Source organism: Schistocerca serialis, chromosome 2 (assembly GCF_023864345.2).
Source record: "Schistocerca serialis cubense isolate TAMUIC-IGC-003099 chromosome 2, iqSchSeri2.2, whole genome shotgun sequence".
Taxonomy (NCBI): Eukaryota; Metazoa; Arthropoda; class Insecta; order Orthoptera; family Acrididae; genus Schistocerca; species Schistocerca serialis.
In genome coordinates, this window is record NC_064639.1 from 664675985 (window position 1) to 664698694 (window position 22710).

The 22710-nt window shown below is 40.1% G+C and overlaps 1 protein-coding gene across 3 annotated transcripts in view; it reads right to left on the reverse strand.

The window, feature by feature from the left end:
- Positions 1-22710, reverse strand: part of LOC126457750 (protein regulator of cytokinesis 1-like) — a 148581-nt gene that overhangs the window by 80641 nt on the left and 45230 nt on the right. For all 3 annotated transcript variants that reach the window (XM_050094301.1, XM_050094299.1, XM_050094302.1), the window contains exons 3-8: positions 17276-17374; positions 17054-17200; positions 14110-14229; positions 13822-13977; positions 10923-11087; positions 6898-7121 (exon numbers count right to left, since the gene is read on the reverse strand). In XM_050094301.1, the coding sequence (XP_049950258.1) occupies positions 6898-7121; positions 10923-11087; positions 13822-13977; positions 14110-14229; positions 17054-17200; positions 17276-17374 (911 nt within the window). The remainder of the gene's footprint in view (positions 1-6897; positions 7122-10922; positions 11088-13821; positions 13978-14109; positions 14230-17053; positions 17201-17275; positions 17375-22710) is intronic.

The following is a 22710-nucleotide window of genomic DNA, read 5'->3' on the forward strand; positions in this document are numbered from 1 at the left end:
GAGGACAGATCCCTGTGGTACCCCATTCTCCTGGACTCGGGAGGAACTATGAGAGGCCGCGACTTGCATGCGGAAGGTACGATACGACAGAAAATTTCGGATAAAGAGCGGCAGAGGGTCCCGAAGACCACATCCATGAAGCGTAGAAAGTATGTGATGACGCCATGTCGTATCGTACGCCTTCCGCATGTCGAAAAAGACAGCGACCAGGTGCTGACGGCGGGCAAAGGTAGTACAGATGGCCGACTCCAGACTCACCAGATTGTCGGTGGTGGTGCGGCCTTTACGGAATCCACCCTGAGATGGAGCCAGAAGGCCCCGAGACTCCAGGACCCAATTCAAGCGCCGGCTCACCATCTGTTCGAAAAGCTTGCAAAGAATGTTGGTGAGGCTAATGGGGCGGTAGCTGTCCACCTCCAAAGGGCTCTTGCCCGGTTTCAAAACGGGGATGACAATGCTTTCCCGCCATTGCGATGGAAACTCACCCTCGACCCAGAGACGGTTGTAAAGGTCGAGGAGGCGTCGCTTGCAGTCCACTGGAAGGTGTTTCAGCATCTGACAGTGAATGCGATCTGGCCCAGGAGCAGTATCAGGGCAAGCGGAAAGGGCGCTGTGAAATTCCCACTCACTGAATGGAGCATTGTAGGATTCAGAATGGTGGGTGCGAAAAGAAAGGCTCCGACGTTCCATCTGCTCTTTAATGGAGCAGAAGGCCAGTGGGTAATTGGAAGAAGCGGAACTAAGAGCAAAATGCTCTGCCAAGCTGTTGGCAATTTCGACGGAGTCTGTACAAACTGCTCCATTCGGTGAGAGCGCAGGGACGCTGACAGGGGTCCGATAGCCATAGAGGCATCGGATCTTGGCCCAGACCTGCAATGGAGAGACATGGAGGCCAATGGTGGACATATACCGCTCCCAGCACTCCTGCTTGCTTTGGCGGATAAGGCGTCGGGCCCGCGAACGCAGCCGTTTGAAGGTGATGAGGTGTTCAATGCAGGGATGTCGCTTGTGACGCTGTAGCGCCCGCCGGCGATCTTTAATCGCCTCAGCGATCTCAGGCGACCACCAAGGCAGAGTCCGCCGCCGAGGGGACCCAGAAGAACTGGGAATGGCAGATTCTGCGGCAGTAACGATGCTGGTAGTGACAGTGAACCACCGCATCAATGTCGTCACTAGAGAGAGGCTCAATAGCGGCAATGGAGGAGAACAAGTCCCAGTCAGCCTTATTCATAGCCCATCTGCTGGGGCGCCCAGAAGAGTGATGCCGTGGCAGTGACAGAAAGATTGGAAAATGGTCACTACCACACAGATCGTCATGCATACCCCATTGGACAGACGGTAAGAGGCTAGGGCTACAGATCGATAGGTCAATGGTGGAGTATGTGCCATGCGCCACACTGAAGTGTGTGGAGGCACCATCATTTAAAATCGAGAGATCGAGCTGCGCCAATAAATGCTCAACGGTGGCGCCTCGACCTGTTGCCACTGAACCACCCCACAGAGGGTTATAGGTGTTAAAGTCGCCCAGTAACAAGAAAGGTGGCGGCAATTGGGCTATCAGCGCAGCCAGGACATGCTGCGAGACATCACCATCCGGTGGAAGGTAAAGACTGCAGACAGTAACAGCCTGTGGCATCCACACCCGAACAGCGACAGCCTCTAAAGCTGTATGTAGAGGGACAGACTCGCTGTGAAGAGAGTTAAGGACATATATGCAGACGCCACCAGACACTCTTTCATAAGCTGCCCGATTCTTATAATAACCCTGATAGCGTCGGAGGGCGGGGGTTCGCATTGCTGGAAACAAAGTTTCCTGAAGTGCAATGCAGAAGAAAGGGTGAAGGCTGATAAGTTGGCGGAGCTCAGCTAGATGGTGGAAGAAACCGCTGCAGTTCCACTGGAGGATGGTATTGTCCATGTCTGAGAAAGGCGTGATGGGACTGGGAAGGCAGATTACGCCGCTGGGTCACCTGCTGCCTCCGAATGAGCACCTGTGCTAGTGCTTTCCGTGGCGTCTCAGGGACCGACAAGATGGAGGTCCTCAGCAGACACCAGAATCTCCATCGCGTCCTCACACGCAGTGCTTGTAGGAAGCGGTGGGATGGGTGCCACCGCAATGTCGTTAGCCTTGGGGACTTTCTTCTTCTTCTGTTTCTCTCGCTGTGCCTTCGGTGGTTCAGGCTTGGAGGGCTTCACTGGGTCAGCCTCAGGGACGGACGACGACCGTGAGGCCCTACGACCAGGGACTGGTGGTTGTTTCAGCCACTTGCGGGTGTCCGCTTTTCCACTGGTTGGAAATTGTGAAGGTAGGTCCCCAAGAGACCCCCTCCTGGCGAGAGTAGCCAAAGAAGTCTTACTCTTCTCCGGTTGGGAAGGGGGAACTGATGTCCCCGATGGTTGGGGGGGTGGGGGGGGGGGGGGGGGTTGCTCCTGAAGAAGATGGAGTAGGAGCAACAGGGAGTGAAGTGCCCCCCACAACCAAGGGGGCCGGTGGATTCTGACAGATCTTAGAGCCAACGATAAGTGACGATGGGAGAACCGTTGTTGCAGCAGTGGCGTAGGTCGACGTCATTGCCGCAGGATGGAGCCGCTCATACTTCCATTTAGCCTCGGTGTAGGTCAGGCGGTCCAGGGTCTTATATTCCATTATCTTTCGTTCCTTCTGGAATATCCTACAGTCCAGCGAGCAGGAGGAATGGTGTTCTCCGCCGTTAACACAGATGGGAGGCGGAGCACATGGAGTATTGGGATGTGAAGGACGTCCACAATCTCGACATGCCTTTGCCGGGAGTCCCGATGCCCCAAAGGGATAGGCATCTACTCCTCAGCATACGTGGGGAGGTAGCAGCTCAGGCATCAGCAGTGCGATCCCTGTGTAGTCAGGGGGCTACCACCAAGAGGATACATGACGACCCCACCACAACGGGCTGGCTACCGTGCTGGATGTCGGGTGTCGAAATATCCATGTACATCATGAGGGCAAAGATGGAAGTGAACAATGGAGGGAAGGGATGCTATCCGGAACACACTGCAGCGGATGTGGCCGGAAGCTCGATGTAAGTCCAACTCCATGAAAATATCAGGTGTGCCATATCTTAGGGCAAGATGGATTTAAGATGCACCACGTAAGGTGTCCTTCCCCAAATGGTACGCACTAACGGAAAAATTTGGAAATAGAGTGGTCAAACCCCTCAGGGGACCATCACATTAAAGGCCAAAACGGTTGAGACTCCTTTTAGTCGCCTCTTACAACAGGCAGGAATACCGCTTGCCTATTCTTACCCCCGAACCCGCAGGGGGGACCTCTCCTTTGTGTTCACCCAGAAAAAAGTAAAAATTAATAACATTGTGAATGAAACCGAAAACCGTGAAGTACGGTGAAAGACATTGGAATCTATCATGTGGGGTTGTGTAGTTTCCTTCATTAGCCAATGGCAGTTCAGTTGGGTCGAGTAGACTTCAGATTGTGTACACAATAAGCTCTAAACATGTTTCCGGCTACATGACGTGGATACCATATATCTAAACATCTATCCATAGCAATGTCCATACAGAAAAAAGAAACAATGTTTCAGCCCAGCTACCTCATGTCACTGCTGCACAGCGCAAGTGTATGTTTATATGTCATATTATTTCGTCTGTTGTATAAATTAATTAGGTGTTTTGTTTTCTAGTTCTATACTAAGTTTTTCCGGGTGGGGTTGGGGGTGGGATGGCATGGACAAGACAGCAGACTGTCGAGTTATTATCTCTGTACCAGGCAGACGGCTGCTTGTGGAATATAGGAAGCAAGCAGTACCAGAACAGCAAATAAAACAAGACGCTCTCCAGAAAACTGCTGTTACATTTGGCGAAATACTGAGAAAGACTGTGTAGAAATGAGAGTAAGATCATTTGTCTTAGCTTGCTTTGAAATGTGTAATTAATACTCAAGGGTCTGGAATGAATCTCCATTGACAAGAAACTAAGACTAACAGCCTGTCTGTTCTAATTGCTTTCCTAATCTCCCCCCCCCCCCCCCCCCCCCCCCCCATATTCAGTTCCTGTATGAACCACGTTTTTCCCACCATTTGTTCTAAAGTATGTTTTCGCTCATCAAAGACAACTGTTTGCAAACCAACAAATCTATCTTATACAGTAACTAATTCAATTTCATCAACCATTATCAACTACTATACAAACTCTCCATCAAAATAGTATTTTAGTTTTTAAACCAATTACAAAATTCTTTGATGAACACAACCTTAAGCTTATGGCCTTCAGGTTATGAACGATGACAAAGTCTTTCATTTTGTTTCCTTGTACCTTCTAGTATTTAGTGTTGCGAACAATGCGAATACACAGAAATGTTTGCTACCAGTGTGGACAGAAACAGAGACAAGACACTAAGTCATAAACAGATGCAAAACACCATAGGAATTAATGTTTCCAACAGAAACATGTTTTCAGTGGTAGTGTTCATGCAGCTCCACACTACTTTTTGCAGTAGTGATGTCACTAGTGGGTTTTCAACTATTCACTTTTGTGAGCGCTTGTGAACAACACCTGTGTGAACTCTGTGTGCATTCTGATTATTCATTTCCTTCATACTGTGTGACTTATGTGCACGGTATGCTGTTTCAAAGCAATGGTGCATTGAAAGTATCAGATCACAAATACCTCACACTATCATTAAATATCAATTAGCAAAGCATCAACGACATAAGGTTGCTAGAGATTTTAAGATAACTAATGCACAATACATGAATCTGAGGAGCAAACTGTAGTGTCGTGGATAGCATCACAGTTAGCTGAGTTAGATGTTAGCAACCCAATGCATGCCAACTATATTTGTAATACAGTATGTTCTGCAACATTTGATGCTGCTAAACATGTCTGATTAGAGAATGAAGGCCGAGATAAATTTATGACTATTTGTTTAGGGATTTATGGTCATTTCTGAGTGCGTAGTTAGGCAGAAACCTACAAGGACAGCTTACATTTATACGAGTGAAATGAGCAGCAATAAAATTCATATTCTTCATTGTCACAAATACCTTGCAGGTTATTCCCGAATATGTGGCGATTTCTTACTGTGTGGTTACACAAGAACCTATGATGACAGCTTAAATTGCTGCAAGTGAAACGAGGAGCAATAACATTGATATTCTTCCTTGTCACAAATATTTCACATGTTGCACAACCACCACATATCCATCTAAAGTGTTCTCGCCACAACAGAGATTCTCCTGTCACTAACAGATATGTAATAAATGTAAACTTGACACTATAGTTATCGACAAATTGATAGGCTCATTCCTGGTTGCCTACACAGCGCCACCATTCCCGATTAGGTCTGTTCTTGCAAAAAGTATTGTGAAACGTGCTTGACCCATCATCACAGAGCAGCGAAGCTAAACGTTGTAAGTTGTATTAGCAAAGCTGATTGTGGATTATGTCAGCATTTCCTCTCTCATGTCTCCCCCTCCACAATGGCCTAAAATATTTCCTTAACTCCATATCACCCACGGTTTGAACCGTCTGTCTTTTGTTCCACTTCTAAATCGTTCAGTCACCTCAGCTATCAATAGGGAGAAAACAGGAGGAAGTCAAGCAAGACCTCAAGTATGAACATAGAAGCGAGTAAATTTTACTAGGAAGAGACATAAAAATAGGGAATTTTTATCACTGATCTTAGGTTTCTTTAACTCATTTGAAGCATCTCTGATGAAATTGCAACATCTGAGCCCTCACAACTACACACCATCCAATTTTTTTCTCCTCTCTCAGTTGACATGTTCTGATAGAAACCACGTATCTACAATAGTGATACACTATACATGTATTTTCATACCCTTGTATGCTTATACGGACATCACACACAACATACCATTGATGAGCCTGTAGAGCTCTGACTACACAGGTTACTAAGAAGTAGAATGAAGATAAAACTTCTAGTATGAAATAATACAAGGTATGGCTATAAAATAAAAGGACTACTACTGTAAAACATTTTATTTAAAAAACAAATATTAAGTTACTGTCACCCTCAACATATTCCACTCCTCTAGCCCTGCAACACTTAATGCAAATTTTCCACGGACGGAAACAGTGCTGGAAGTCTTCCTACATGAGCTCCTTGATAATGAATGCCACTTTTTCTTTCACTGCTTCAACAGACTGAAATCTTGTTCCTTTAATGCAGATTTGACCTTGGGGAACAGACAGAAGTCACATGATGCTAGGTCAGGTAATAAAGTGGGTGGCCTAAAATTGATGTATCATAATACATCACTAGATACCTCCTAATGAATGATTCCGCATGAGCCGGTGCCGGTGCATTGTCTTGATGCAGAACCCATGGCTTGTTCTTCCATAATTCAGGTTTGTTGTTGTTGTTTTTTTTTTTTTTTTTTTAAATGTTAAACTGGTTATGTAAAATTGGCCTTGCACATTATTTGAAAATTCCTACAGTTTCAGCATATGATCGAATACTGACGGTCAGATGGGAGTCAGATTACCTACTTTTTTTTATATTTTCATATGTTTTTGATATTTAAGGGCATTTGGGCACGGGCCATCTTCAACATTTTCTCAGCCATCTTGGAAACGCTTGGACCACTCAAAACCTCACGTATGTGATAAACAGTCTTCGTCACACACTTATTTTAGTAGCAGTTTTACCAAGTTACACGTGAAAATTCATGACAATTTACTGCTCTATTATTACAATACAGAAATGCTGCATTTGACTGAGAAGGCTTCATGTTTCACAGCTACTGGCCATTCATCTTTCGTGCTTGTGTACTCACTCTGCAACAGCATCAGTCCCATTATTTTATAGCCACGCTTCGTATTGACTAACAGTTTTGTGAAATCAACATATTTAATGAATGAACTTAATTAACACACACTTACTTGTTTGTATCATAAAACTTTTTTAATCTTTCTATTTCAAGTTCATGCAATCCAAGTAAATCCTCTGTATAACAGTCAGAAAAATAAGGTATGAACTTGCGCCTTTGAGTTTCACCAAAGCAACATTTGTCCCAGAGGTTATGAATTTCTTGCCTAATATTCTCCACGAAAATCTTTATGTTCTGTCGCTTTTTTTCCTCGCAACGTGTTATTTCAGTTTTGAGCTGAAAAAATAATGTTAAAGTTAAATGTTTTGCACAAGAGTTAAAGAGAGAATATACTTCGCATATATAATTTGCAGTTTTATGGCTTCAATAAATGAACATTCCCTGATGGCATCTAATGTGCATGAGGTATAATTAACAAATGAGCCACTAACATAAAAAATGCCAATCTCTGATATATTTAAAATAAGAAACAATAGGCAATTCTTATGAAGTAGTAGGCACATGAGAGGGAAACAATCAGCTATCAACAGTTGTGGTAAATTTACTTGTGACTGGATGAATGTAATAATACAAGAGAAAAAGGAAAGAAAAAAAGGAGTGGAAAAGAAGCTACTGACGATGTGGACTAGCAAAGGTTTAGGCCAGGGAAATCCCAGCACTGGAAGATGAGCAAGAGCAGAGTGATGGTCATTTATGTGAAAAGCCAGCTTGTTGTCATTCCTATATAAAACAGTGCTGTGGTGGTAACACAGCTGATGCGAGATGGAGCTGCTCTCACAAAAAGCTCTGCCACAGATCAGACTGGGAATTCCTATGTCATGACTGCAATAGATGGTGATGAGTGAGAATACAGGACATGCTCTAAATATGGTTCAGCTAAAGGAGTATGACTCATTGGAGGACAGATGGGAGGGAGGGCAGGGTAGAGAAGGGGTGCAATTTTAGGTCAGACACACAGGAATGAACTCCGGTATTGTGTAAACTGAATGGGTAAGTACTGGAATAAAACTTTGCTTGATGGTCTGAGGAAGGAGGAAGGTTAATGTAAAGTTTTAAGTCGGATATCCCTCCTCTGGGGGCATATGGGATAGTTTAAGGCTAGCAAACTATACAGAGTTGAGTTTTTCAAGATGTGGGCGGTGTTTGACACCAAGGGAGTACTAACGATAAATGATTCACTAAGTAAGGGGGTTCAGTGGTGTCACAAGAAGAAACAGTGTACGAAATTTATTTCTGAATTAGTTGGGCACAAGAGTTTCTGTCTGTTAAGGCTCTGGAATGTTATCAATTAACTCCTGCTTCTGTTGCAAATGTAACTTCCATGAATGCCAAGGCTGTAGTGGAGTAACTTTGTTATGTGGGAAAAGTGATAACTGTCAAAATGGAAGTCCTGCTAGCCTGGTTGACGAACGCACATTGTTATTGAGCAAAGAGGTGGGGTTCAGTGTCTAGGAAATATTTGTTGAGTTCAGGATTGCCAAACTCAATTCACCTTAAATGAATTCTCAATTTTCTTCATATTGCCCCAGATCAGTTTCATATTTGTGAGTGGCATAACAAGGAACCAATAAAACTGGAAACTGGAATCTGGTTTTGGGTTCATAGTGACACCACTTTGTGTCAGTTTTCCTTAGGGGCCCCTCTGAATATTTTGTGCCTACTGCAGGGCTCCATAAATAATTTTTTCCCAGGCGTGAACGCTTTCCACTGCTGTTACACGACTTTCAACTTGACGATTACTTTCAATTTACTCTCTCTCTTCTTGCTGAGCACAACTGATTTGCTAGTGACCACTTCGGATATCAACTTCCTGAAAATAAGACATCAAAACAATGGCATGGTTTTACATGGCGCCATTTTTTATAATTTTAGATCACAGTATATGAAAGACAGGAAATGGAGAACAGAGACTTCAGTGATTTAAAATTTCAAGTCATGTTACATCATCAGATTTTGTCACGCAAAAATATATTTCTATTAATATTTGTGCAATTAGAACTGTTTGGCCTTCAGCTGTCTATTTTGTAATTTGCTAGGACAGAGCACTATAAAAATGGCATGCTGAGTTGCAGGCAGGCACAATGAAATGACTTTTACATAACAGCTTTTGGCCAGTCTTCTTAAGAAGAGAGATTGGTTGATTTCGGGAAGGGACCAAACAACGAGGTCATGGGTCCTATCGGATTAGGGAAGGATATCAGCCGTGCCCTTTCAAAGGAACTATCCTGGCATTTGCCTGAAGCAATTTAGGGAGATCACGAAAAACCTAAATTAGGATGACCGGACGCGGGTTTGAACCATCACCCTCTCAAAAGCAAATCCAGTGTAATCAGAAAAGAGAAATTCTCACAAGGGAGCACACCTCAAACACATGATCACTACTATGGCCAGATTGCAACAGAAACACGTTAAATGGAAGCAACAGTCAGAGTGGGGCACGGATAAAAACAGGGTAACCTACTGTCTCCACACCATCTACCCCACTTTTCCACTCCCTGTCCTTTCACAATTCACCTGCCCTCCCCTCACTGCTTCCACCAGTCTGTTCCCTTTCTCTGCTCCTCTCCTCTCCTCTCTTTTCCTTTCTGCTTCTCATTCACACACCAATTTTTGCTCTTTTATTTTACTCAGTTTTTACAAAAATATTCTCTCGGTTTGACCATGTCAGTCTTATGAACACTTTCTAAACGTTACTTTAATTCTTTACTTAGCATACATTCAACAGAAAGTACTTTTAAACACAAAACACGCTGCTGACACCCTTCACTATTCACAACAGTGCACATGAAACCAAAATTTTTGTAGCTATTATTGTATTTTATCTACCTTTGTTTCCTATCCTCATTACCACTTTCCTTGTTGCCATTAGGAAGGTCTCGCTTTTTACTTCCACTTAACAAATTTAAGACCTTTCCCACAGTTTATCTTCTTTATTATCTTTATAACAAAGCCACAATATAACAAAAACTAGATGAAAATGCAACAATCACTGCTGGTGCTAAGCGTAACACATAACAGTTCCGCTTTGAGGTTATGACTGCTTACACAAGCTGACCAACATCGAAAGTGGAATTTCTCCGAGGTCACATAAGTTGACACCACAAATGGAATTTCAGACAACTGTCTTCTTTGCCACTAACTACGAAACAAATCCACGACACCATAGCCAGTCATTTATTGTACACAGAGTGCTGCAGCACACAGGTTGAATACTACTGCCTTGGAGCAAAGGTCTGATCTTGAGTGGACTTTCCTGGGGGAAACCCACATTGATATGCCCCCATCTCTCTCAGAATTATTGGAAGGAGACAGTCAAATAGTATATTGCAAAATACTTTATATGCCATGTTAAGTAATGTGATCCCTCTATAGTTACCACATTCTAACTGATCTACTTGTATATTATTCCTTCCTTCCATTGTTGGGCCATTTTCTCTTTTTCTCATACTAAAATAGCCATCTTTAAAAGGATCTGTTCCAATTTGCTACCTCCTTGCTTAAATAGCTCTGCTGGAATACAGTCTGTTCCTGCGGCCAGGTTGTTTTTCAGTTTGCTCATGGTAGTTATTATTTCTTCTAGGTTTGGTGGATCTAGGTTACCACTTATTTTATCTGCGTACCTCTGTTGGTCTCTGGATGTTATCATTCTGTAATTAACAAGGAGGTTACATTTTCAAGACGATTTCTCTTACCCACCAAGTGTTAACTAGCATGTTATATAAAGATTTGGGAGTCTATGCAAAGGGCAATCTACGCACCTATTCCAGATAACTTTATGCTCTGTGCACTCTTAAACATGCTGTTTATTATGTAGTTCCTGAAGATGTTTGCAGTTAGTCCGTATTTCACAGTGAAAATCGAAAATAGAGTTGTCAGTGTAGAACCAAAATCAAGTTTGGTTAAATGTGCCTTTATGGAGAACACAAGTTAAAAAAAAGTTATGTATGTTCACCTGATGCCACATTGCCAATTACATGGAATTTTAGTTTTGTCCACACCGTATAAATTACATCTGATAGCAAAACAACATATTGAACAGCACAGGGTTCAGTATTAAGTAAATAATCTTATACGTACAGCTTCTATAGTTTTGACTGAATAGCCACTATGTGCATCAAGAAATGCAGTCCGTGCATCAAAGCTCTCATGAAGCCGGTCCCACAATTTGCAGAGTTTCTCCCGAAGTTCCATTGACAATGCCTTTGTGTCTTCTAGCTTCTGAACCAGGGTGTTATGTAATTCCTAAACACAAATAAAAATTAGATGAGTTAAAAAAAGGAATGAAGACATACAGGCACTCACAACATGTGGGGTTTCATGTGAAAAATAATATACAGCAAAGCCAACTGCGACCCTGGCCAAAGTAAAAATTAATTGGTCTTGTAGCATGTTACAAGCATGTTTTAGTTTCTAGATGAACTTTTGTGGTGCAAAATTTGAAAAGAATTGTGGCTAATGACTGAGGTCAAGTGTGTCATTTTACTATTATCACAGAATTTCTCAATGATGCGTCGGAGAAAGAGTTGACAGTACAGTCTGAGTTAGATTGCAAAAAGTTTAAAAAAGACAATAGTGTGAGGAGTATGAAACGAAGGATGTGATGCTGAGACAATAGGATTCTAAAGTCAACCCTAAATAAGGAGCAGGAAGATGCTCAATGTGACTATATTCTGCTGGCTGTATCAGACCCAGTGTTTCATGCACCACATATAAGTCATTTGCAAGTCAGCTATTTTTCCTAATTTATGTTCGAAATGTAAGCTTTGGTCAAAATATTGTTTAAAATATTTTCCAATGTGCATTCTTAATAAAACAAATTACTGAATACATAATCTACACAATGAGTTGCTGATCATTTACAACACTGTGGTAAATGATAACCCTTATGGTTAATGGCAGCAGGAGGCAGTCTGGTACAACCATGTGCTTGTTTAATTTCTCTCTATTTTTGAATAATCTTTCAAATTTGGTAGCACCTAGTTAAAACTAACGTTCAAGCTTCACAACAAAAGCATTTTATAAGCGGAATCAGATGCCACTGAATCCACATTAATATGAAAAAGTGTTTACATGCAGCTTTTATTTGGGGTTATTCAGGCAAATCTTATGAAACCCACACACATACAGGCAGCTCAACATCAGATTACTACTCATGATAATGGCAACTGTGTTTGCCCACTACTGTGCTAACTCAGTTACACTCTGCATCAGAACAAGGAGGAATACGGAGAACAAGATTGGCATGGCTTCCAGTTCTAAGACCAATCCAGCACCAATTATACTACAAATTTTCATCAATACACCAAAATACATCGTATGGTGTGTGTGGTAGAAGGTGCTTCATGTACCACTATCACTTTCCTTATTTACTGCCCCATTCGTAAAGAATGCACAGCAACAGCAACTGTCAGAAAGCCTCAAATGAATTTTAATTTCTTTGAGTTTCATGTCATTGTCACTTTGTGAGACGTATGTAACACAAAATAGTATGTTGCCTGCCTCTTCTTGGAAAAATACTCACCTGGAATTTTAACAGTAAAGCTTTCTGTGACATACAGTGCTCTTGTACAGCCATCTATTGGAGTCTGATGAGCATCTCAGTCATACACTTGCACTCACTAAATGAACACATGAAGAAATGGTTCTCTGGATATCTTTAATTAATCCTAACCTGGTATATGTTACAGGCATTTGTGCAATAATAAACTGAATGAATGAGATATTGTAAGCTGTTAGTTTCATGGGGTAATTACAGTATATCAAGATTCTTCCAATGAATCTTAACTGAGCACCTGATCTCTACAGTTAGTTTCATGTGGTCATTCAGTTTAGGCCACTGGTCACATATTCCCTGATATTTTACGGTTACTATCTTTACAATTGATTGCCAAAAGTGTATACAAAAAAATAATAGGCATTTCCACTTATTCATGCGCAATAAATTACGCTACTTTCCAATATGTATCAAGCTTGAAGAGCTTCACAAATATTCTGACTTCATTCACCAGAACTATATATATGTAGTGTGAGTGGCAGTGACTCTATAATACCCCCTAGTGGTACATCATAATTTGGTTTTACATATGTTAACAACAATGTGTTGAGTTCCATCTGTTATGGTATCCAAAAGCCAATTACAAAGTAGATCTGATACTCTGTAAGCTAGTATCTAGTTAAGTAGGTGAACAATATGCAACTGTATTGACTATGTTCTGGAAGTCAATGGACACTACACAACTTGGGTGCCATAACTTTACTTGGGTGCCATAACTTTACATACTTAAACAAATTGCGATTACAACAAATAATTTTGGTTTGTACTCAACTGCTAGACTACTGTAAACAACGAGGGAGAAAGATTGGCGAGAGGTTTAAGGATTACGGTATAAACAGCACAATGTGCATTCAAGATCTATCGTGAACAAGAAAGAAAAACCATTAGCTGTCAACTGTGCACTAACTTCATTTCTGAAAGCAATAAAAAGTGAGCAGGAAGTGATTATGTGATGCATTAAGATATCAGCTGAGAATATGCTGTGGGATTTATAATACAGCATGACTAGTCTATTTTTTATTCCAGGAAAAGATCTAAGAAACTATGGTAAGTAGCTCACAGACAAACACCTTGCCTACATGGGGAGGAGTTACCAACTAGCACTCTGTGTTAAACAACACAAATATTATTCTTAGGCTAAACTAATAATATTAGTGTAGTACCTGTATTAATTTTCCATTTAATAATTTTGAAATAAAACTTAATATCTGAATAATGCAATTGACACATGGGAATATTACGTCTGTCCTGACCACTGCAGCGAATTACGATAACACTTTAAAATTCTGACTTATTTCTTTAATAAATTAGAAAAAAGTTATTAGATAATCTCTGGAAATATCAAAAACCAGTACTACTAAATTACAGAATTTTAATTAATTACAACCAGTAGCTTGAGTGAAAACTGAAGATCACACTCACTTTTAGTTTAGCTATATTCTCTTTTGATAGCTTAAATGAATCTTCATCTTCACATACTACTTTCTTCTCAAAATCCAATAAAGGAGTCATTTCCAGCTCCCTCATTATTTCCATTATACTTGACCTTGTTTGGTAGAAAAAATTGGTGAGTCGATCCTTAACAGGGAGAAAAGGAAATTTTTTTTTTGTAAAAAAAGAAATAAATTGATAAACACACTAATAATATTTGCAAACACAGAATTATTAAAGTGTCACCCACTTCTTCAGGGAGGGACAACATTTATTTACCTTTTCATCAGCTTTAAATTTAATGTACACTTCAAACTGAGATAGCTGCTCCTCTGAAGGTACAGCATTTGGTATTTCGTAAACATCTTCTAGACCCAAACGCTCACACAATTCTTTTTCCTGGAAAGAAATGAGTAATTACTGCGTTAAGGTAGTTGGCTTGCTACCAGTGAACAATATATCACTGTCAGCTTAAATTTTTCCACAAATTCTTTCGGCACACACACACACACACACACACACACACACACACACACAAACACAATTTATGCATCATTAAACAGTTATCAGCCAGCACACCACCCATGTACTCTTACTAATCTTCTGCCAAACATACAAAAACACACACACACACACACAATTTATGCATCATTAAACAGTTATCAGCCAGCACACCACCCATGTACTCTTACTAATCTTCTGCCAAACATACAAAAACTTGATCATCATCCAGTCCACTCTATCATTTGCAATTTCAACAAACCGACTAACTTCTCTACACTTTAGATCAAGCATAACCCACAAGCTATTGCCATATTAACAGCACTTACCATTTCTTTATACATATAAAACTTACCCCTGGCCTAATACAGATTGACATGCTTTACTCCTATACACGAATGATGGCAATTCGTGCAGGCCGAGTCACGGATGGGGCTATTATTGTTGCTGGTTCCAAGTGATAGTTGCGGTACTGGCATGCCCACACTTCGCACTTTAAGTGTATATGCTTCAAATTATGTCTCCTGTTTGCTTCTGTAGAATTTGTTGCTTACCACCACAAGTGACGAGAAGCATCAAATGGAATAAAAATTCACCAAATTAACTCATTACGATCATGTTTTATGCTCGCACAACGCTCACTGGCTGTCGGAGAATGCTTGGTGTAAGTGTGCAGAACAAACTTAAACTTGACTGCTATTGTTCATGACTCCAATCACCCATATCACCTGCCTCCATATATTCAATGCACATGGCTTATTTATTGCTAAATATTTCTAGCTCAATATGAGAATCATTATCTCACTTCAAAAATATGAATGTACATGTAAAAGAATATGTTTCATAATGACTGTCTTGTCCTATGCTATCCCTCTGGTGACCTTTGCCTATTACCTCCCCTAAATCTTGCCCCTTCTTCTCAGCACTCTTACCTGATAAACACTTTTCTTCCCTTGGATCTCAGAAGAGGCCTTTAAATTTTATGAATTATTCTCACTATTTGGTGCATTTCTATTATCAACTGGAGCGCAAAGAGCTAGTAAGAATACGGAATATAAGAATTTTCCTCCTAGGGAGACTTTTCAACCTTTGGCTCCACGTAGTATACACTATATATGTTAGGGGCACAGAATTTTTAGATTGTGTGGAAGAATAACAGCAACTGCGGGTATTTGCTATCTTGGTCAAATAACAATGCAGATCACTAAAATCATGATGGTCATTTAAAATACAGTTTAAAACTTTAAGAGAGATGCATTGCTTCTTGTCAATTCTAATATCAGATTGACCTTTTAATTAGGCATAGTGCCTATTTGCTCCTACCTCATTACATAGTATTAACACGACATTTCTAATTCCTCAACGCATTTTTCTGCTTAGATACCAAATGGTTTTGTTATATGCTGCCTGATTAGATTAGATTCCAATTGATCCATAGTGAGGAAGTCCTCCAGGATGCAGAACATGTCAGAAAAACAATAATACATGACAAATATTTACAACTCAAACAAATAAGCTTTTAAGGTACCACTCCACAGGTCCCAAGTGGAATGATGGTCTTTTTTTTTAATGAACGCTATATGAAAGGATCATTTTACAAACACTAATGCACTGGATTTAAAATAAAAAAGTTTTTTATTTATAAGGTAATAAACATGTAATAGAACTACTATAATAATTAATTACAATGAACACATTAATGCACTGAAATGGTGCAGAAGTTATGTATATGCCCAAAAGGTGATTAGTGACATTATTGCAAGTAAACAACCGCGATAGTGACAGAACATTGACAGCATGTCTGCCAAGGAGAGATGCTGCCTAGTTGAGAGTGGTGGCTCATCGATCTCAACATTATGGCTAGGTGTAAGGCTGGTTAGATACAACCCAGTCGTCATCTTGATGCCGTTAGTAAGACAATGCTTACCATATTTAGATACACCAAATTTGCAGATCCAAATGTAACGCATTTTTCTGTAAAAAATTTAAGACATCTCTTTCTGTCACAAAAATACAAAGGCTACGAAGAAACGAAGGAGAATTTTCTGAACACAACAATTTATTTTCTCTCTCCCCATTCCCTGTCACCTACTTCATCTCTGCCCCTCTTCTGTGTACCCTCACATGCTCCTATCACCCCTCCCTATTTCATATATGCTCTACTATCTTAATGCCATTCGTTTCACTGTGAAACCACCGAGTCATCTGCTAAAAGAACTGCCTCACACTATCCCACTACCCCTTCCTTGCCTCATGTCCCCCCCCCCCCCCCCCCCCCTCTCCATCTGCCCTAGCAACTATTGCTCTCAGTAATCAATAAATAGGCAATTTTTCTTTTTTTAAAATTCAGCCTTGATCACACCACATATGCTACAAGAACATACGTTCTTGTAGCACATGTGGTGTGATCAAGACTGAATTTTAAAAAGAAAAATTTAAAAATTTTTGATCACTGTTCCAAAAATGTTTATTAAAATTGAATAAATAGTCAGTCTCACTGTGGGTATATGTGTTTGTGTACCTGTGTGTGTGTGTGTGTGTGTGTGTGTGTGTGTGTGTGTGTGTGTGCTTTTGCTAGAGAAGGAGCAAGAGCTCAAAAGCTAGTGTTGATACTATTTTCTGCGGCACGTTTCCATGCACCACATATCACTAAGCTATATTACCTTTCTTTGAAATTAGATATAAAATTGGTTAATTTTGTTGTTTACATGTAAGGACATACCTTTGCCCTGAGCTTGGCATAATATGACAACCTCTCTTGCTTCAGTTCCCTGTATTCAGAGACTTTTTTTGTTAGATCTTCCTCAACTTGACACAGTGGAAGCATTTCATATTCATTGTTATCAACAGGAATTTTTACTCCAATTTCCTGAAACGGAAAAGTTCTAACAGGTGAACAATTAATGGCAATTTCCATTGTATAAACACAAAAGCAAATACTTACTGAACCCAACTGTTCTGCCTCTTTTAAAAGATCTTCAATGGATTTGATAATTTGCTCCTTGGCATTATCTTCTTCTAAAACCATATCTTCAAACATGTGCTACAATTGATCACGAGATTTTTTAAAATGAGTATCAGCTCTCTACAGTTTTGCAGATATTATTCAACAATGAAAATATCACTTCTAATATTTAAAAATACACTGGCAGCTACATGGTCCAGTCATATTACTATGACCACCATCTATGCCTGACGTCAACAGGCAGTAACCATTCCGAGGTGCCAGCACTGACAGTGGAGGCTGTATAAAGCGTGTTGTGGGTATGTTGAAAACAGTGCAGTCGTAACCATGATGTGGTAACTGAGTGACTTACCAGGAGTCAGAAGGGCATTATCACTGGCTTTTAGGCCAAGGGTGGAAGCATTTCCAAAACAGCGGAGTTTGTAAAATGTTTGCATGCCACCATGGTTGAAATATACTGTGCAAGGCAAAATGGCGCTATCCAAAACCAGTGCCTAGGCAACTGGTGCACCACAGGCCATACATGACAGAGGTGAATGATGGCTGCAGAGGTGTATACAGGTAAATAAATGTGGAACTGTTGGGTAAATGAACGCCCAGATGAACCAAAGGGCTACCAATAGGGTCTCCTCAACTACCATTGCTCCATAAGGACCTCTGCACCAAGCACTTGGTTCATGCACCCATGCTGACTGCTGTTCATTGGTGACAAAGGCTGGATCTGCACATCAACACCACAATGGAACGTCCGCTAAGTGGCATGAGGAGGCCTTTACAGATGAATCTTGTTTTATGCTCTATCAGACTGATGGCTACTGATGTATATGTCCAGGTAAGAGGATGGAGCATTATAGTCCAGGGAATCCAGTGCCAGCAATGTGTCACACAGCTGACAGTGTACATGGATATTTCAAAGAACACCAGGATGAGTTTACTATACTCCAATGGCCACCAAACTATCTGGATTTAAACCCAATCGAGACTCAGTGGAAGCATCTCGACCCGGCTGTTAATGCCATTGACCCTCAATCGAGAAACATAGTGCAGCTGGACATGGCACTGGAACTGGCATGGCTTTGCATCCATATTGGTATCTCCAAAACCTCATTGACTAACTTCCTGCACATCTTGCAACAGTTTGGACTGCAAAAGGTAGTTATCCAGGCTTTTGACAGGTGGTCACATTAATGTGAGCGAACAACGTATTTTTAAGACTGAGCATTTGACTAGAAAATGTGGACACCAGACTTACATATTTACTAAAAAAGGGACTTTTTATTTTTGGTGGTGGGGAAGGGGGTTGGGCCGGATGGTGTTAGGAGAATCGCTCTCTTCAGGGAGAATGTTGTGATCGATTGAGCAGATCAACTACTGTAATAATAATCTATACTACTATATAATGACAAATTATCGATTAATACTGTTACCAATTTACTCCAAATTTTTACACGATACTCCAATAAACGTGTGGATGGACACAAGCTACATATTTTTTAAATATATACTGCATGCAAATATATATTTACTATATAAATGGGTATGATGTCAGCAAAAAACTCTACAAGTTCTTGAAAAATTCACTTGAAAGTTTTAAATGATTCCCTAATAAATGCTTGGATGGACATAAGATACATATTTTTAATATATATGGCATACAAATATGAATATAATAAAAACAGAGGAAACATTGTGAACAAAGTCTTGAAAAGTTATTATTATTATTATTATTATTATTATTATTAAGCATTACAATCCATGAAGGCTTTTTGCTGCAGAATGGACAATGTTGAACCACTTTGCTCTGTCTTTACAAGTAATTTGCCACTATCTGTCATGTCCTAGTTTTCTGAGATCGTCTTGAATATTGTCCAAGTATCTCATGCGTGGGCGTCCAAGAGGTCGTTTTCCGGTGGGAATCTCTTCAGTCACTTTCTTGATGGTCCTGTTTGGTGGTGCTCTGATGACATGCCCTATCCATTTCAGTCTTTTGGCTTTAATTTTGGCCACTATATCGGAGTCTTTATATAATTTGTAAATTTCATTGTTATGTTTTTGATTGAGTTATTTCAAATTTTGACACAATACTCTAATAAATGTTCAGACAGACATAGGTAACATACTTTCTTATTATCTATGGAATATACAGGGAGATAATTATTGAACTATTTGTGGGATGGGGGAAACATACGCTAGTTACAACCTACAGCATGTACACACTATGCTCAATATGAAAACGTCACTACAGATATTCGGATATAGGTTATGATATGTTCGATATGCCTGATGTCATTGGCAATGACATGGTGCAGACGAATAGCGAAATTCTACACAACTCACTTAAGGTGTCTGAACATCAATGCTGTCGACGACTTCCTGAATGGCTGTATTCTGCTCAGCAATCATTTTGGGGTTATTGCTGTACACCTTGTCTTTAATATAGCCCCACATAAAGGAGTCACATGTGTTCGGATCCAGAGAATATGACTGCCAATTGGGGCCCATGCCAGTGGCCTCTGGGTAGCCCAGAGCCAGAATGAGGTCACCAAAGTGCGCCTCCAGGAGATCAAACACTCTTCTGCTTCGATGGGATCAATCTCCATCTTGCATGAACCACATCTTGTTGAAATGAGGGTCACTATGGATAATGGAGATCAAATCATCTTCCAAAACCTTCACATACTGTTCGGTAGTCACCGTGCCATCAAGGAATATCGCACCGATTATTCCGTGACTGGATACTGTACAGCACCCAGTCACCTGTTGAGTGAGGGTGAAGAGACTTCTCGATCACAAAATGAGGATTCTCAGTCTTCCAAATGTGCCAGTTTTGCTTATTGATGAACCCATCCAAACGAAAGTGGGCTTTGTCACTAAACCAAACTCTACAGCGCATACCAATTCCCATAATGCACTGTGGCCAACCGTTCAGAAGTTATGATGATTTTATTTCATATAGTTCAGTAAGTGTCACTCTGTACATACTTTATTATTATTATTATTATTCTTTCCTTTCTCAGACTTATGTCTGGTTAAAAATGGAAAGTGATGCGGACCTTGATCAAGCGCGACTTCCTTTTAACTGTACGGTATATGTTACATTGCATTTAGGAACTTTCGGGTAATTGAACATGTATCAATAATTACAGAATTCTGTAGTTGTATATATACGTTTGGATGTAGCTGTATCGCGTTCATGTACTGGTGGATATTGTGTGGTATGATTTCTGTAGTTGATAGTATAATTGGTATAATGTCAACTTTATCCTGATGCCACATGTCCTTGACTTCCTCAGCCAGTTGGAGGTATTTTTCAATTTTTTCTCCTGTTATCTTCTGAATATTTGTTGTATTGGGTATGGATATTTCGATTAGTTGTGTTGGAACTTCTTCTTTTTATTGGTGAGTATGAGGTCAGGTTTGTTATGTGGTAGTGTTTTATCTGTTATAATGGTTCTGTTCCAGTATTATTTGTATTCATCATTCTCCAGTACATTTTTTGGTGCATACTTGTATGTGGGAATGTGTTGTTTTATTAGTTTATGTTGTATGGCAAGTAGTTGATGTATTATTTTTGCTACATTGTCATGTCTTCTGGGGTATTCTGTATTTGCTATATTGTACATCGCTTGTGATGTGATCTACTGTTTCTATTTGTTGTTTGCAAAGTCGGCATTTATCTGTTGTGGTATTGGGATCTTTAATAATATGCTTGCTGTAATATCTGGTGTTTATTGTTTGATCCTGTATTGCAATCATGAATCCTTCCGTCTCACTGTATATATTGCCTTTTCTTAGCCATGTGTTGGATGCGTCTTGATCGATGTGCGGCTGTGTTAGATGATACAGGTGCCTGAAATGTAGTGTTTTCTTTTTCCAATTTACTTTCTTCGTATTGTTGATGTTATGTGATCTATAGGGTTGTAGAAGTGGTTATGAAATTGCGATGGTGTAGCCAATGTATTTATATGAGTGATTGCTTTTTGTATTTTGCTAGTTTCTGCTCGTTCTATAAAGAATTTTCTTAAATTGTGTACCTGTCCATAATGTAGGTTTTTTAATGGTGATAAATCCCCTTCCTCTTTCCTTTCTGCTTAATGTGAATCTTTCTGTTGCTGAATGTATGTGATGTATTCTATATTTGTGGCATTGTGATCGTGTAAGTGTATCGAGTGCTTCTACGTCTGTGTTACTCTATTTCGCTACTCCAAATGAGTAGGTCAATATTGGTATAGCATAAGTATTTATAGCTTTTGTCTTGTTTCTTGCTGTCAATTCTGTTTTCAGTATTTTTGTTAGTCTTTGTCTATATTTTTCTTTTAGTTCTTCTTTAATATTTGTATTATCTATTCCTATTTTTTGTCTGTATCCGAGATATTTATAGACATCTGTTTTTTCAATCGCTTCTATGCTGTGGTTATCCAATATGTAATCTTCTTGTGCAGTGTGTTTTCCCTTGAGTATGCTATTTTTCTTACATTTGTCCGTTCCAAAAGCCATATTTATATCATTGCTGGATACTTCTGTTAGCTTTAGTAATTGGTTGAGTTGCATGTATAGCAAATGTGTGATTTTGTGTTGTAATGTTCCATAATTTGTATTATTTAGCATGTTGGACAGTGGGTTCAGAGCAAGGCAGAACCAGAAGGGACTTAATGAGTCTCCTTGGTATATTCCACACTTAATCTGTATTGGCTGTGATGTGATATTATTTGAATTTGTTTGGATATTAAGTGTGGTTTTCCAATTTTTCATTACTATGTTTAGGAACTGTATCAATTTAGGATCTACTTTGTATATTATTATTATTAACAACAACAACACATAAAGAGAAAATGTTAACAAATCTCAAAATGTTCTTGACCAATTTATTTCACATTTTCCTTTGACTGTTGAGCTATCTGCGTAGACCACTTCTGAACCTAGAAATACATCATGGATGGCAATGAATAGACAGTGAGAAACCACTGACTCAACAGTCTTTCTGCCCAAAGGATAGATCAAAACAGTTCCAAGGATGGGGTACGTACCATGGGGGCATAAACAATTGTTCCCTAATAGGAGGCAACAGTGATGGAATATGGTAGTTCAGAGCGGAGATACTGTATGCCAAATGTGATCTGGGTTATAATCCTGGGCTTCCATTATGGAATGCGGATCTCCCTACCAGGAACAAGGACATGGGAGTTTGGATGTTCCAGTGAGCAGTGAATGTGTATTGCATAGTTGAGCAGCAGTTGTTGGTGCCTGTTGTGTAGTAGAGGGACCCCAGCCTCTGAGAATATTTCATTTAACATGGCAAATATAGGGAAGCCATGTGAATCAGGCTTCAAAGAGCAGTCCCAAGAAGTTATACGACTCCACATTGAGCAAGTGGTCATCAAAGCAGAGTTCTAGTTGTGAATGGTGACAGAAGT